This window comes from Notothenia coriiceps, unplaced genomic scaffold (genome assembly GCF_000735185.1).
Source record: "Notothenia coriiceps isolate Sejong01 unplaced genomic scaffold, NC01 NC01_scaffold00007353, whole genome shotgun sequence".
Lineage (NCBI taxonomy): Eukaryota > Metazoa > Chordata > Actinopteri > Perciformes > Nototheniidae > Notothenia > Notothenia coriiceps.
Window position 1 is genome coordinate 34418 of NW_011340054.1, and position 13270 is coordinate 47687.

Below are 13270 nucleotides of genomic sequence, written 5' to 3' on the forward strand. Positions count from 1 at the left end.
ATACACCCCAATGTTTACTCTCCGTCTTCTCATTCGCTGCACTCGTTCGTAAACCCCTCAGTTTATCCCTCCTTCATTTGTTCATATGTTCATAGAGAGACAGGCAGTGGGATCAAGTGATAAGGAGAGATGTGTGTGTTAGAATCAGAATACCTTTATTCGTCCCACAGAGGGGAAGTTTATATTAAAATATAGTGATCAATTTAGGTGAGGTCCTGCAGAGGGCACACACCTAACATACAGTCTGTTAGGACACACACAAACACACACACACACACACACACACACACACACACACACACACACACACACACACACACACACGGGGACACACGGGGACACACATACACACACACACACACACACACACACACACACACACACACACACACACACACACACACACACACACACACACACACACACACACACACACACACACACACACACATACACACACACACACAGGCATGCCAATATTTCTGGTTGTTGGCGCTGGATGAACACCAGACGGATACAGTCTGCTCAGGCACAGTATTGCACTGTAATGACTAGATTCATGCATTTAGCACATGTTCACACAGTATGTGCTTCTGTAAATACTTAGATGAATTCAGATTTTACCACATCAGTTATAGCAGTTTAAATGACTGGTTTATGTATTGTTCAGCACTTAACATTAATTAATTTTCTTTGCAATAATCTGACAGTAGAAACTTCTCAATATCCTCATGAAACTTTACCTAATGTTTTGTTTCAATGTGAAAACAAGGCATAGGCTAAGTTAGGCTAATGCTAACCTTTAGTGAATGAAGGAGAAAAGTGCAAACACAAATAGACAAAGTTAGTCAAATAAACTCTTAAGTATGTATTTTTTGATGTTGTGTTATCAACCGTCTAACAGAAGACATGTTATGGAAGCTAAATAGCCCAGACATCTAAATTATAGTAGTGAATCAACAACAATATTTTAGCTTGTAGTGTCTCACCCTTAATGAGGTACCAATATAGTTTTTGGCAACATTTTTGGACAGACACAAATGAGGACAGATGGATCATGGGTGACTCCTTCAGTCATTCCTGCAATCTGTCAGCTTCTCACTTGCTGTCACTCCCTCTGTCCTGCACCCCTGTCGTATTGAATGGTGTTCCTGTGCTATTGAAACTGATTGAATATCCCCATAATTAACTTTAGCCATTAGGGAGGATGCACACAATAACAAGGTGATTCTGATCAGATTCTGCTCCAGTTAGGCTATTAGGCCAGCCCAAACACATTTAGGAGATTTGGTTGAAAGCTGTGTCATAGATTTTCTCCCTGGCTCCCCCCTCCCTGCACTCTGATGTGGAGATTTTTTGGCTGAGCTGGCACCTTCTTTTGGCGCTTAATAAATTCCACACCAGGGAGTGCAGCTACATTATGGAGAAGCTGAAAATGCTTTCACCTCTTTGCTCATCTTACACCCTCTGGTCCAGCTCACTGCAGACACACGCATCGATGCATTATTTGATAGTGAAAAAGATAGTTCTGTTTTATTTCATGTGGCTGCACCTCAGAAAGTGTTCACTGTGTTCATCATCTGTAATCGGACAAGATAGCGCTTAGAGTGCAATGTCAGAGTTCCCCTCACAAGGTTGAAACACATCACAAAGTGTTTAAAAAGGCTTTAGAGCAGCATTTGAAAGACATACTTTCCACCTTCACTTAACTCAGGTGGTTGGGAACTCACTGTACGCAAGTTAACATATTTGAGCTAACATATTTGAGCTAACATATTTGAGCTAACATCTTTGAGCTAACATCTTTGAGCTAACACTGCTAATACTGTGTCCGGTAGATAGCTAACTTTCAACTACGGTCATTTGGCAAGGTATTCAAAAGCCAAACCCTTTGGACCCATACTGCTCAAAATGGACAGATAAAGTTTTACAATGGGTATAAACCCATTGTAAAAGATTTGCACTTCATACCTAAACAAAGACTTGAATATTATTTTTAGTAGCTGTCTTACAGTCAAACAGGGTGACACTGTGTGATATGTTTCAAACTAGAAATGTCTTCCACCTTCAGCTTGCAGAATTCTGTATATATATTCCTGTAACGTGCTTTTCAGGGACGTTTCTTAACTCAATAGTGTTGACACTACAAAACACATGTGGCTAAATACGTCTGAGACAACCTTGTCAAGACGTGGGAGTGATTTGATCACAATGCGTCTTGATGGTAGCTTACACTTGTCGGCTAATTACCTCCGTGCACTTGTGATCCTATCACCAAGTACCAAGTGTAAACAGGGTTGGCCTTATGTGTAACAGTAAATGTTCTCTTTAGAAAAACTAGACAATAATATCCGACTGAGCTAAAAGAAGATGAGTTCCACTAGAGAAGCATGAAGGTTGAGTGCTACTGAGGAAAATTCCTCCTGCTTTAACTCGCTGAGAGATATCATAGTGGTTGAAACACAACTGAGTCATACTCTGTGTTGAAATGGAGGTAAGTCTGTATTATTTACACTAAAGACAGTGTTGGGTTCAAGTTTACCATAGAAAGACTTATTTCAGGATAATTCCCACAGTTTAGGTATGTGCATTTGAGAGCATTGCAAGCTTTACCAATCTAAACCAACCAATCTAAAAGCTTTCTATGGTTTGTGGATGAGTTTGTTTTCTCAACAACAGTTGCAAAGAAAGCAGAAAACCCCTGCTGCTTGTTTTTCTCGCTGCAAAGCCTGCGTCATCGCTCATGGAACAAGAAACTACCCAGACTTGTGATAGATCTCCCGTCTCAAAAACAACTAAGTTGGTTACACCAGAACACTTAGAACTACTCAGCATTTTGAGCAGTTTGTGGGCATAATTTGTTCAGCTCAAAACTCAAGAATACAATGTGTCTGGGGTCTGTTCTTTTTGTCATCCCGAAATGTCACACAGTAATCCTTTGTTTATTCATTTGATTACTGATTTTAGGAGCTCAAACTTTGTTTGCCTAAAGAAAGCGAAGTGTTCTTTCTCATATTCCCATATACAACTAAAATGTACTCATTAGTGAAATCGTATTGATTAATCACAAGGGTTTAAGAGAGAAACCCAACATTTCCAATGATTTCACCCTTTTTTTAAGAGGTCAGTACGGATAATAATCTAGGATTAATTAGCCACATAGCAGCATGTCTAGCTACTTTTTACAGATTATAATATTTGAACTTCTGGATGGATTGCTAAGACATTTGGTATCTACATTCATGGTGCCCACTGGATGAGTCTGAACCACTTTGTTTATTCTATGATATTTCTTTTAGTGCTACTATTTGATCAAAATCAATTCTACTATCTGTTCTAGTTATCATGCTAGATGGTGACCATAAGAAAAATTCCTGCTAAACATTCGCATGTTAGCATCTTAATGTTATTATCTATAGTTAAAGCCTAAATATTATTTGGTCTAGAATGTTAAAGGAAAAAGATACAAATACATAATCCAGGCCTATCAGCTGTCCCACAAACCGGTAACGTGCAATGATAAATTGTACTACTGAATGCATATACTGTAGATTATAAATGTGGGCGCTGTATTAAATATAAATGTGTTTCCTTTCCATTAATGTTGTGCTCAAGGCCTACAAATTCTGTTGCATAATGCAGAACGCCTTCCATTGTTTTTTAGCGAGATCCCCTATTTTGTGCCAAAAATTTGATTTGAGGAAGAAGAAGAAAGCTGTACCAACATGTTCCACAGATTCACATTGCAATATTAAATTCAGATGCTTCATAATTTAAATCTCTAAACCCCAGACAGCTTTGAGTCCTCCACCTTTTCATGCTCGCTTGAACCTCTCGAGTTTCTCTGAAAGCCAGAAGTGTTTCCCTTAAATTGGGCGCTTATCAAATAGTCAGTCGTCAGGTGCAAAAGACCTTCTTGGTTTGACTCTTCCTCTCTCTCCATCCCCTAACTGCCAAGTATAGTTTTCCCAAGTATCGTTCCTTCCCCAAGCTCTGCTGCTCTCCACTGTCTCATACCTGCCCTACTTTCACACCGCTCACACAATTGTACGATACGATGTTCACACTCCTTGTCTCTCTCTCTCTCTCTCTCTCTCTCTCTCTCTCTCTCTCTCTCTCTCTCTCTCTCTCTCTCTCTCTTTCACACACACCAGGAGCCTCAGTTTGACCTCAAACCAGAATTATAAATACACAGACATTGAGTTAATGTATGTGAATATATATATTTCTTCACAAGAAAACAGTAGCTTTTTTTCTACGGTGCATGCAGCTTTTTGTCAGTTGTACTTTTTGTAGCACAGTACAGCACTGTACGGGGTCGTACAGTAGTACCAGACAGAACAGTTAAATGATGGAGGCGGATTAACCACATACTGACATACTGAGACCTATTGTTTCCTTTTTTTATAAATAAATATGAAGTCATTCGTAATTATTTTTCTGTCTTTTGTAGTGCAAGTACATATCAGTTGTAATCTGAATGGCAAAAGTGGTTATACCATGTAGACGTTGTTTATCAATGGCAAACAGACCCTTCAGCTTGGCATGACTTACGTGTTGTGGTCAGTCTTAAATGTGTGCATAAAAGTGTCTTTTTGGGGAAAGGCTGACCTGTGTAGCCCTAATGTGATATTAGCTACTTGAGGGCATCCTGAGTCCCTGTTCAGACCGACATTAGCATGCATGTTTTGTGATCCAATCACATGTGGACAACTCCAAGTACAGATGTGATTGCATCCAAGAAGCATTGAGGAGGACACATTGAGATCCAACCACGCAGATCACAGTCTGAGTGGTATAGGTCGCATAGGGCCACATTCTTTTAGCAGTGTGTATTTAAATGTGACCTGGGCCACATTGAAGAACCTCCTACTTAACTGGCGTCCTTTGAATGAGCAGATTAAGCAACACAAATGTATATCTTATATTTTGGATGTAAGAGTCATACTGCTTGTGACGCAGTTTCTGAGCAAAGGTGACAGTGGCATTGTAGGTGGAGTTCCGGCAAAACTGTCTATAGACAAAAACCTTATATTTTAATGTTCATAAAATGTGCTTGAAAAGCACAAATTATTTCACGCATATCGCAGTCTGGCAGAGCAAAAAAACACCCGTAATCGGCACTTGGACATAGCAGTGCTTTTTCAAAACGTAAGCGGATGTTTCATTAATGCTGTATGGTTATAGACTGTATGGTGAGACTTAAGACTGGAATTGAAACACAGGCACACACCAGAAATGACATACGCGCCTATATTCATAAAGAAAGGTGAAATGAGATCCGATCACAAGTGACAGGACACATGAGGTGACACTTTTTAGTGCGAGTGTGAACTGAGGTACTTGATGAGTTAATTAACAACAGAACAAGGTCTGGGATACGTTTTGGTTAAGGTGTCCTGGCATGTTCTGGTGTGTCCGCATTGTTAAATTGCTTATGGATATTTTTAGTGTAACCCAATGACCCAATGACTGTATCGTTCACAGAAGTATTTTTTATCAACAGACACGTGCATATTTGATTAAAATCCTCCGAATTACACATAAAGCACTGATTTATGTTGATTGTAACCGATTTGTCAGATTCATTTAGAAATACAGGCCATATGCTGCTGAAGAGACTGGGGCCGAAAGAGAGGGAAGCAACAAGAGAATAAGAAGAGGGAAAAATGGGGGGGGGGGGGGACTGAGAAAGGGCGAGAGAGAGAGAGAGAGAGGAGAGAGGAAGAGAGAGAGAGAGAGAGAGAGAGAGAGAGAGAGAGAGAGAGAGAGAGAGAGAGAGAGAGAGAGAGAGAGAGAGAGAGAGAGCCAGAGAGCCAGAGCCAGGCCTAGTTTTTAGTTTGTGATCTAGGCCATTATCTGTGTTAGCACTGGTGGGGCTCCAACAGACTCTGTGGATCCTGCATAACAATACCTTTTTATGAGCCTGTATGTGTGTGTGTACCACTGTAGTCTCACTCGCGCGTATGCGATCATGTGTGTTAACGCCATTGTGCCATACATGATGCACGCATGCGCCCCTGCGCCTCTGCCTTTTGTTTTCTTGCTACTGAGTTTGTTAAGACCGCTCGTGTGCGCTTTCACAAGTGTGACTCCTCACGTGCAGCTGTGCGCTCCTGCTGTATCACCCCTGTCGTCAGTCAACCCCCCGCTCCAGCAGCGCCCTGGGGGCCTTCATTATGTAAGAAAGACATTACTGCAGAACAGAGGCAGAGAGGCAGAGAGACATTACTGCAGAACAGAGGCAGGCAGCCCTGATAACTCTGGCAACCCCTGCTTCAATACAATCCACTTAGGCCTCCATAACACACATACATAAATGCAGACACACACACACACACACACACACACACACACACACACACACACACACACACACACACACACACACACACACACACACACACACATGCACACACATGCAGACACACGTAGACACACGCAGAGTCAAAGCCTGCAGCAGAGGTGTGATCATGGTAATGGTGAGGGTTGAGGGCCTCTGACATTTTTGGGCATCACGATGAAGACGACAGAAAATCTCAATGAATCACATTCTGCATTATAATATATTCTCTTCTCTTTTCTTCTGCATTAACTCCTGTCATTCCCTCCATAATCAAACTCACCATTTATCCATACACCCATTCAAACTCTCCTCCACCTTCTTTATCTTAAATATGTGCCAAATTCAATCCACCTTCCTTCCTGCATCATTCATTCTAATCTCCTTCCACATCTTCTCCTCACGTCCATCTCCTTCCTTATCATTTTCAACACTCCCCACCTCAACCTCCAGCGGTCCCCTTGCCCCTGGCCCACCGGCTCACCATGAAGGAGGTGTTTGACGCCGAGGGCCGGCCGCGGGTGGACCTGCTCAAAGCTCACCTCACCAAGGAGGGCCGACTGGAGGAAGCTGTGGCCCTGCGCATCATCGATGAGGGCGCCGCCATCCTGCGCCAGGAGCGCACCATGTTGGACATTGAGGCGCCAGTCACGGGTATGCTATACTGATGCAGAGTGGAATAATTGAGTGTGGACCAGTCTGTTCTCTGGTGAACAATAACAGGATATTTAGTAGAAAATTGGAACGCTAAACCTTTGTGTATTCACTTCTTTCCAGGTAGACAGGGTCAATTTTACCAAAATCAGAACCCCGAAGGCTTTTTGTGTTTATTTATGCTATACAACATTTCTAGGGGTATTAAGGGGTGCTGAATCCAAATCTGCTGTATATGAAGCTCAAACATTTCCCAAAATGCCTCAAAATTGAGAAATCCAACATGGCCGCCACCACCAGCCTGAAATCAATTTTAAGTATATCTTTTTGAATAAACAAGGTACAAACTTGAATTAAATGTGCTTTTGTAAGTTCTCCTACATGGGAAATCTGATGCCATATTCAGATTTGAGATGTAATGTGAATAAACTGCTTAGCTCTCATATATATTGCAAAAATAATAGTTTTTAACTATGAATAATTACTATGCTATTATTATTAGGCTACTTTTACTTACTTTGTATATTGTTTTGAGGTTAAATGTTTAAAATGTGCTGTGATGGAACCTCTGCCTTCCCCACTATTGCCCCCCGCCCACAAAACCCTCCAACCCCCGCACAAAAGAGGAATCACAGAGCGCCCATTCAGCTGTGTAGTATAGGGATGTGCATCTCCATCACTGAGGCCGATGCGATGCGCATCTCATACATTGCCAACGATACGATACATTAACGATACATTTGAAACACCAGGCGATACAATACAATTCACCCCTGTTGCGATACAGTTCGATACGATTTGATTCAACCTTATGCAATACGGGGCAATACGATTCAGCACAATGCAAAATAATGATACTTCTATGGTACGAAAGAGGATTTTTGTTTTATTCCTTATATGCAGCAAATCATAAATTAACAAAAAAGTGCTTTACATATTTGGTTCTCTCTACTAGTACTGCGCATCCCATCATCATGCTGTTTCTTTTTTACCTTTTTTACCTTAAAAAACTCTCCAGAGTAAAGTACAATTGTATAACACCTCACAGTTAAACAATTTAAGGACGCATTGCCCATGATTAACAATGTGCAAATAACAACTACCATAGTGCAATGCCCATACAACTGCTGTCTGATGTGCTTAACACTCATTCATAGGCTAACTCAGCAGTGAGCAGAAAGCAGTGGTTTCTATATGAACAATAACAAATACAAATAACCTTTCACAAACAGGTATTTCATAACTGCTTACAGTAAGGAAGACATTTAAACTATTATTGGCATTCACAGGCTGCTGTAAACTAAACACCACTCTCTCTGACAGAACACCTCACTGAGTGATTTAACTCATATGTCTAACTTTCAGGTTTCTCTTTTCAGCCGCAGACCCCATGTCGCCTCTTTATGTGCGTCGCTACGTTCCTCGTACTACTTGTGTACACTAAAGTGGCACGGCATCGTTTACAATTTGCGAGCGATTTTTCAAGTTGACCGTCTTTCTTGAAAAATCCAAAGTGTTGCCAAACGTTTGATTTGTAGTTATTTTTCGGTGCGCTGTGTTTCTCTTTCTCCTCGACTTCATGTGTGTTGATAACTGAGACTCTCGGCCTCCATAGTGCGAAGCAAAGATCAGAGATCGTCTCTGCTGAGTGCTGACAGGATGAGGGGATATTATATGAATGAATGGTTTTTTTACCGATGGAAAGACGCTACAATCGATGCATCGCGAGTCTAACCCAAACTGTAGCCGATGTGCACTCTTTCAACCGGTGCACTCGCATCTTGTACGTTTATGCCGGTGCTCCGATGCGAAAACCTTATCCTTCCCAGCTATTGCCCCCCCACCCACAAAACCAAAAAAACAAACCAAAAAGAGGAATCACAGAGCGCCCATTCAGCTAGTGTAGTAGCAGAAGACTGTTTCACACAGTCATCTGAACAATGTCCTGCAGCACAGAAAGCACAAGCTACAGACATGGCCCTCTTCATGTCCAGGACATCTAAAAAACCAATGCCTTCCTGGATATTGTACAATCAAAAGGCAAGCACAGTCAACCCAGAGAAAAATACAGTAGGCTACCTACCTATCATCCAGGCCCCTGCATCTGAACTCGATACACTGAACACAGTTGTCAAGCGAATGCTTCATATCTCCAAATCAATGGAACAACAGCATGTCATTCTGACAGTGGACGAGGCACTTTATCGGAAGTTGCTAGAACTGAAATGGTCAGTAGAAGAATGCAAGGACGTGCTTATCCCTTGCCTTGGAGGCCTTCACATTGCCACAAACTTCCTGGGTGTGATAGGACAACACATGGTTGATCAGGCCTGAATGAGCTATGGGTCAAGTGTGATCTGCTGGGAGCAAATGCTGCTCAGCATGTCATGGCAGGAAAGGGGTATGCACGTGCCATAAGGACCCACAAACTTACCCTACAGGCTCTTTGGCAGCTACTGCTCCCACGGCTTTACACATATCTGGATGAGGTTGATGTTACACTGAGAGCTGAACTCTCAGATCTTTGCCAATCCGTAGATGCTGACCACATAGCGCATACGGTTGACAAACTGACTACAGTACAGACAGATTCCAGCAGCCCATGAAAGAGTTTACTGCATCGCTTGCAGTTGATGACCCGAATGCCACATTCTGGTGGGACTACATGACTATGGTCAGCATCGTACTCTGCTTCACAAGAGCGCAACGTGATGGATTGTGGGATCTCCACCTGTATGCTTTCAAACGTATGCTGCCCTTCTTCTTCAGGTACGATCATATAAACTATGCCAGATGGGGTACTTTGTACCTGGCTGAGATGTCTGCTCTTCCACCAGAAATCCTCCTCGAGTTTCAGAAAGGCAACTTCGTGGTGAAACGCAGTGATCGACGCTTCAATCAGGTTTCAGCGAATGAAAGTACTGAGTGGCTAAACGCTACAGGAAAAAAGAGTGGAGGCTTAGTGGGCATCACCAGGATAGCAACATCCCTCAGTAGATGGACATTGTCGTATAATCTGAGACAGGGCCGTTTCTTCCTATAGGCGGACTATGCAGATGCATAGGGCCCCCAAGCTGAAAGTACTTTTTTTCTTCTTTTTTTTTCATCCAAAAAACAAAAAAAGTATAATTCATATACACAAAGATGAACACAATTAGTAGAAGCGGGAGGGCTGAAGCATAGCTTATGGAAAGTAGCCCTCCCGTGCATCATCCTAATACAACATCGGCATTATTGCGTCAAAAACGTATAGAAATGAGAACAAAGAAATAAAGAAAACAGGAGTAAAAATTAAATAAAAGTTAGGGCAGGAAAACAATAAATGTATATATATATATATTAAGGCTGTCAGTCGATTAAAATATTTAATCGCGATTAATCGCATGATTGTCCATAGTTAATCGCAAATTAATCGCACATTTTTTATATCTGTTCTAAATGTACCTTAGACTAAGGTACATTTAGAACAGATATAAAAAATGTGCGATTAATTTGCGATTAACTATGGACAATCATGCGATTAATCGCGATTAAATATTTTAATCGACTNATGGTACAGATAAGTAATGGTATCTTTAGGCGCTTTCAAACCAAGTACTTTGCCGTACTTACATGTGACTTGTTAGACACTTTTATCCAAAGCAACTTACATACTCAATACTGTGGCCAATCCCCACAGGAGCAATTTGGGGTGAAGTGTCTCAGGGACACAACGACATGCTGACTGCAGTGGGGTTTGAACCTGTGACCATCTGATCCCAACACCAAGGCTCTATCCACGCCTATTAATTTTGTAATAATATATTACGTATTGAATGGGATGTGTGTAATATTCCTTCAGTTGTACAACTGCTAAAAAACTCCTGATTTGAAATATAAACATGTTAAAAAAAAGAAAAAAGATTTGTATTATTTATTTAATAATGTTATTTTTTATAAAAACAAACGGTAATATAGGCTTAAAAGCACCTACATAAATTCAATAGATTGTACTTTTAAAAAGTTTGTGATTTGTAACGTTTCCGATTTATTATATAGAGATAAAAACAAATACTATAATATATATATTTTCATGCATTTGTGCGTGAGCGAGCGTTGTTGAAAAAACCCTTGGCTCTCAGATTAAATCGCCATGGACTACTTCTTTGGGTTGTTGTTGTTTGTTGATGTTTATCAGTGTGTTGTGTGTGTGTTTCAGGTTCTTCATGACGGGGTACCTGCCGCTGGGCTTTGAGTTCGGAGTGGAGATCACTTACCCCGAGTCTGAGGGGACGTCTTCGGGACTCCTCAACGCTTTCTCTCAGGTATCGCACAGTGGACTCTATCACAGTCAGAATCCTTTGTTTATCCTCCTCTCTGTCAAGCAACACTCACTACAATTGGTGTGTGTGTGTGTGTGTGTGTGTGTGTGTGTGTGTGTGTGTGTGTGTGTGTGTGTGTGTGTGTGTGTGTGTGTGTGTGTGTGTGTGTGTGAGACAGTGAGGAGTGTGTTTGTCAACCTCTCCATCTGCATTGAGTAGAGCAAGAGCTCATTATTGCTAGTCCACCAGGTTTCAGCTCAATCCACACACAGACACTTAAACATTTATGGAGACGCTCTCGCACATGCATGCAGTCACAGTACATACTCTTGCACACACTTGTGGTTCACACACACACACACACACACACACACACACACACACACACACACACACACACACACACACGGTAATTGAGGGCGACCACTATTTGCCACAAGCAACAGGGGAAATTAGCTTCCTTGTCCCTTGGCCAATCAGACACAGAGGAGTGAGTCCCTGAGCCAATCATTAAGGGCCAAATTAATTTGCTGCTAATCACCTACTCTCGGACAGGACGCGAGGAGAGTCATAGAGACTGTGCGAGGGAGGGAAAGATGGAGGACGGATGGAGAGAAAAATGATTAAGACATAAGGAAGGAGCAGAGAGATGGAAGGGAGTGTGGGAAAGAAGGGAAGATACAACTTGAAGGATGGACAGGGAAGAGGAGACTAAAGAAAACACATCTTTAGAGCTCAAACGATCAGTCAATAATGTTTTGATACGTTGAATGAAAGGAAATAAATCTGCAACGGGACTGTTCGCTAAACCATTCCTGAAAAGCCTCCCAGCTTGGCATGTTAATCTATGCAGGTGTAGCTTTTAATTTCTCTAAATGTTGAATCAGGGCCAGCCCTAGACTTTTGGGGGCCTTAAGCGAGCTTTGGCTTGGGGGCCCCCCTCACTCTAGCGCGTTCTCACTACACACAACACGGAACCAACTTTTGTCTTATGATGTTAGCATCAGAGACTGCCAAGGCACAAATAAGCATAGTAAACACTGTACGGAACCTAAACTCCGTCGGTACGGGGGGTCCGGGGGCATGCTCCCCCCGGGGAAGATTTTTTTTTAAATATTGAAGTTAAAAGCATCAATCTGGTGCACTTTAAGAGAAAAATTAAGAGATCTATGGATACATCTCTCAACACCCAGATGGAACAGAACTGTAAACAGATTTTTCTTTATGGATATTTTACAAATAACTTAAACTGTATTCTTGTTTTGTCATATAGTATTTCATAAATGTTTTTCATTTATTCTCTCTGGCTGTCCATCTCATAATGTTCACATAGAAACTAGCTGTCAGTAGGAATATCATTCAGAAGAATTATAATTTCCTGCAAAAATCTGTCACAAAAAGAGGTTTCACATTTAAATTCAGGTGTTGTTATGGCAACGTCAGTGGCCAAACAGCCACATTTACTGCTAGCAAATACGTTCAAACATGCTGTTGACACGTAAAGCAGTGGCAACTATGCCACCATTTCAGCTGACTTTTTCTCAGAAATACTGTCACATAACATCATTTTATTGCTAGGTTGATGCTTAGCTAAGCTAACTATGAAACACTTTAACTGACAGGACTCAGGATCAACTACTGTAGTGTAAGGTAGCTTCTAGCTTCATGTCGAACAGTAAGTCAACATTTCCCAGAGAGCTTTCTTTGAGATCACCAGGTAATGCTAAAAAACATTAAATTTAGATTGTATGACAAAGTGTTTATTTAATATATCTGGCTAGCTATAGCTACTTGCTAACGGTTTAGCTTACCCCCGCGATTCGAAGTAACGTCAACGTAGCTGTAATTTATGCTTTGCTTACATGTTCGCATAACTTGGAAGTTTACTGACATTTACATTACATACCTTGTTTGCCTGGCTCAAGTGGTGGCTCTGGGGTTGTTGTGTGAGCCACCACTTGAGAATTGTCGT

At 41.5% G+C, this 13270-nt stretch overlaps 2 protein-coding genes across 2 annotated transcripts in view; one reads left to right on the top strand and one right to left on the bottom strand.

Annotated features, from left to right (window-relative positions):
• LOC104943992 (ubiquitin-conjugating enzyme E2 D2) overlaps positions 1–13270 on the bottom strand; it is a 92690-nt gene that overhangs the window by 10666 nt on the left and 68754 nt on the right. The gene's annotated exons all lie outside the window — the stretch shown is intronic.
• LOC104943993 (serine/threonine-protein phosphatase 2B catalytic subunit alpha isoform-like) overlaps positions 6801–13270 on the top strand; it is a 21544-nt gene continuing 15074 nt past the window's right edge. Inside the window, exons 1-3 of the mRNA XM_010769460.1 lie at positions 6801–6997; positions 9628–9766; positions 11196–11326. Coding sequence (XP_010767762.1) covers positions 6829–6997; positions 9628–9766; positions 11196–11326 — 439 coding nt within the window. The 5' untranslated portion in view covers positions 6801–6828. The remainder of the gene's footprint in view (positions 6998–9627; positions 9767–11195; positions 11327–13270) is intronic.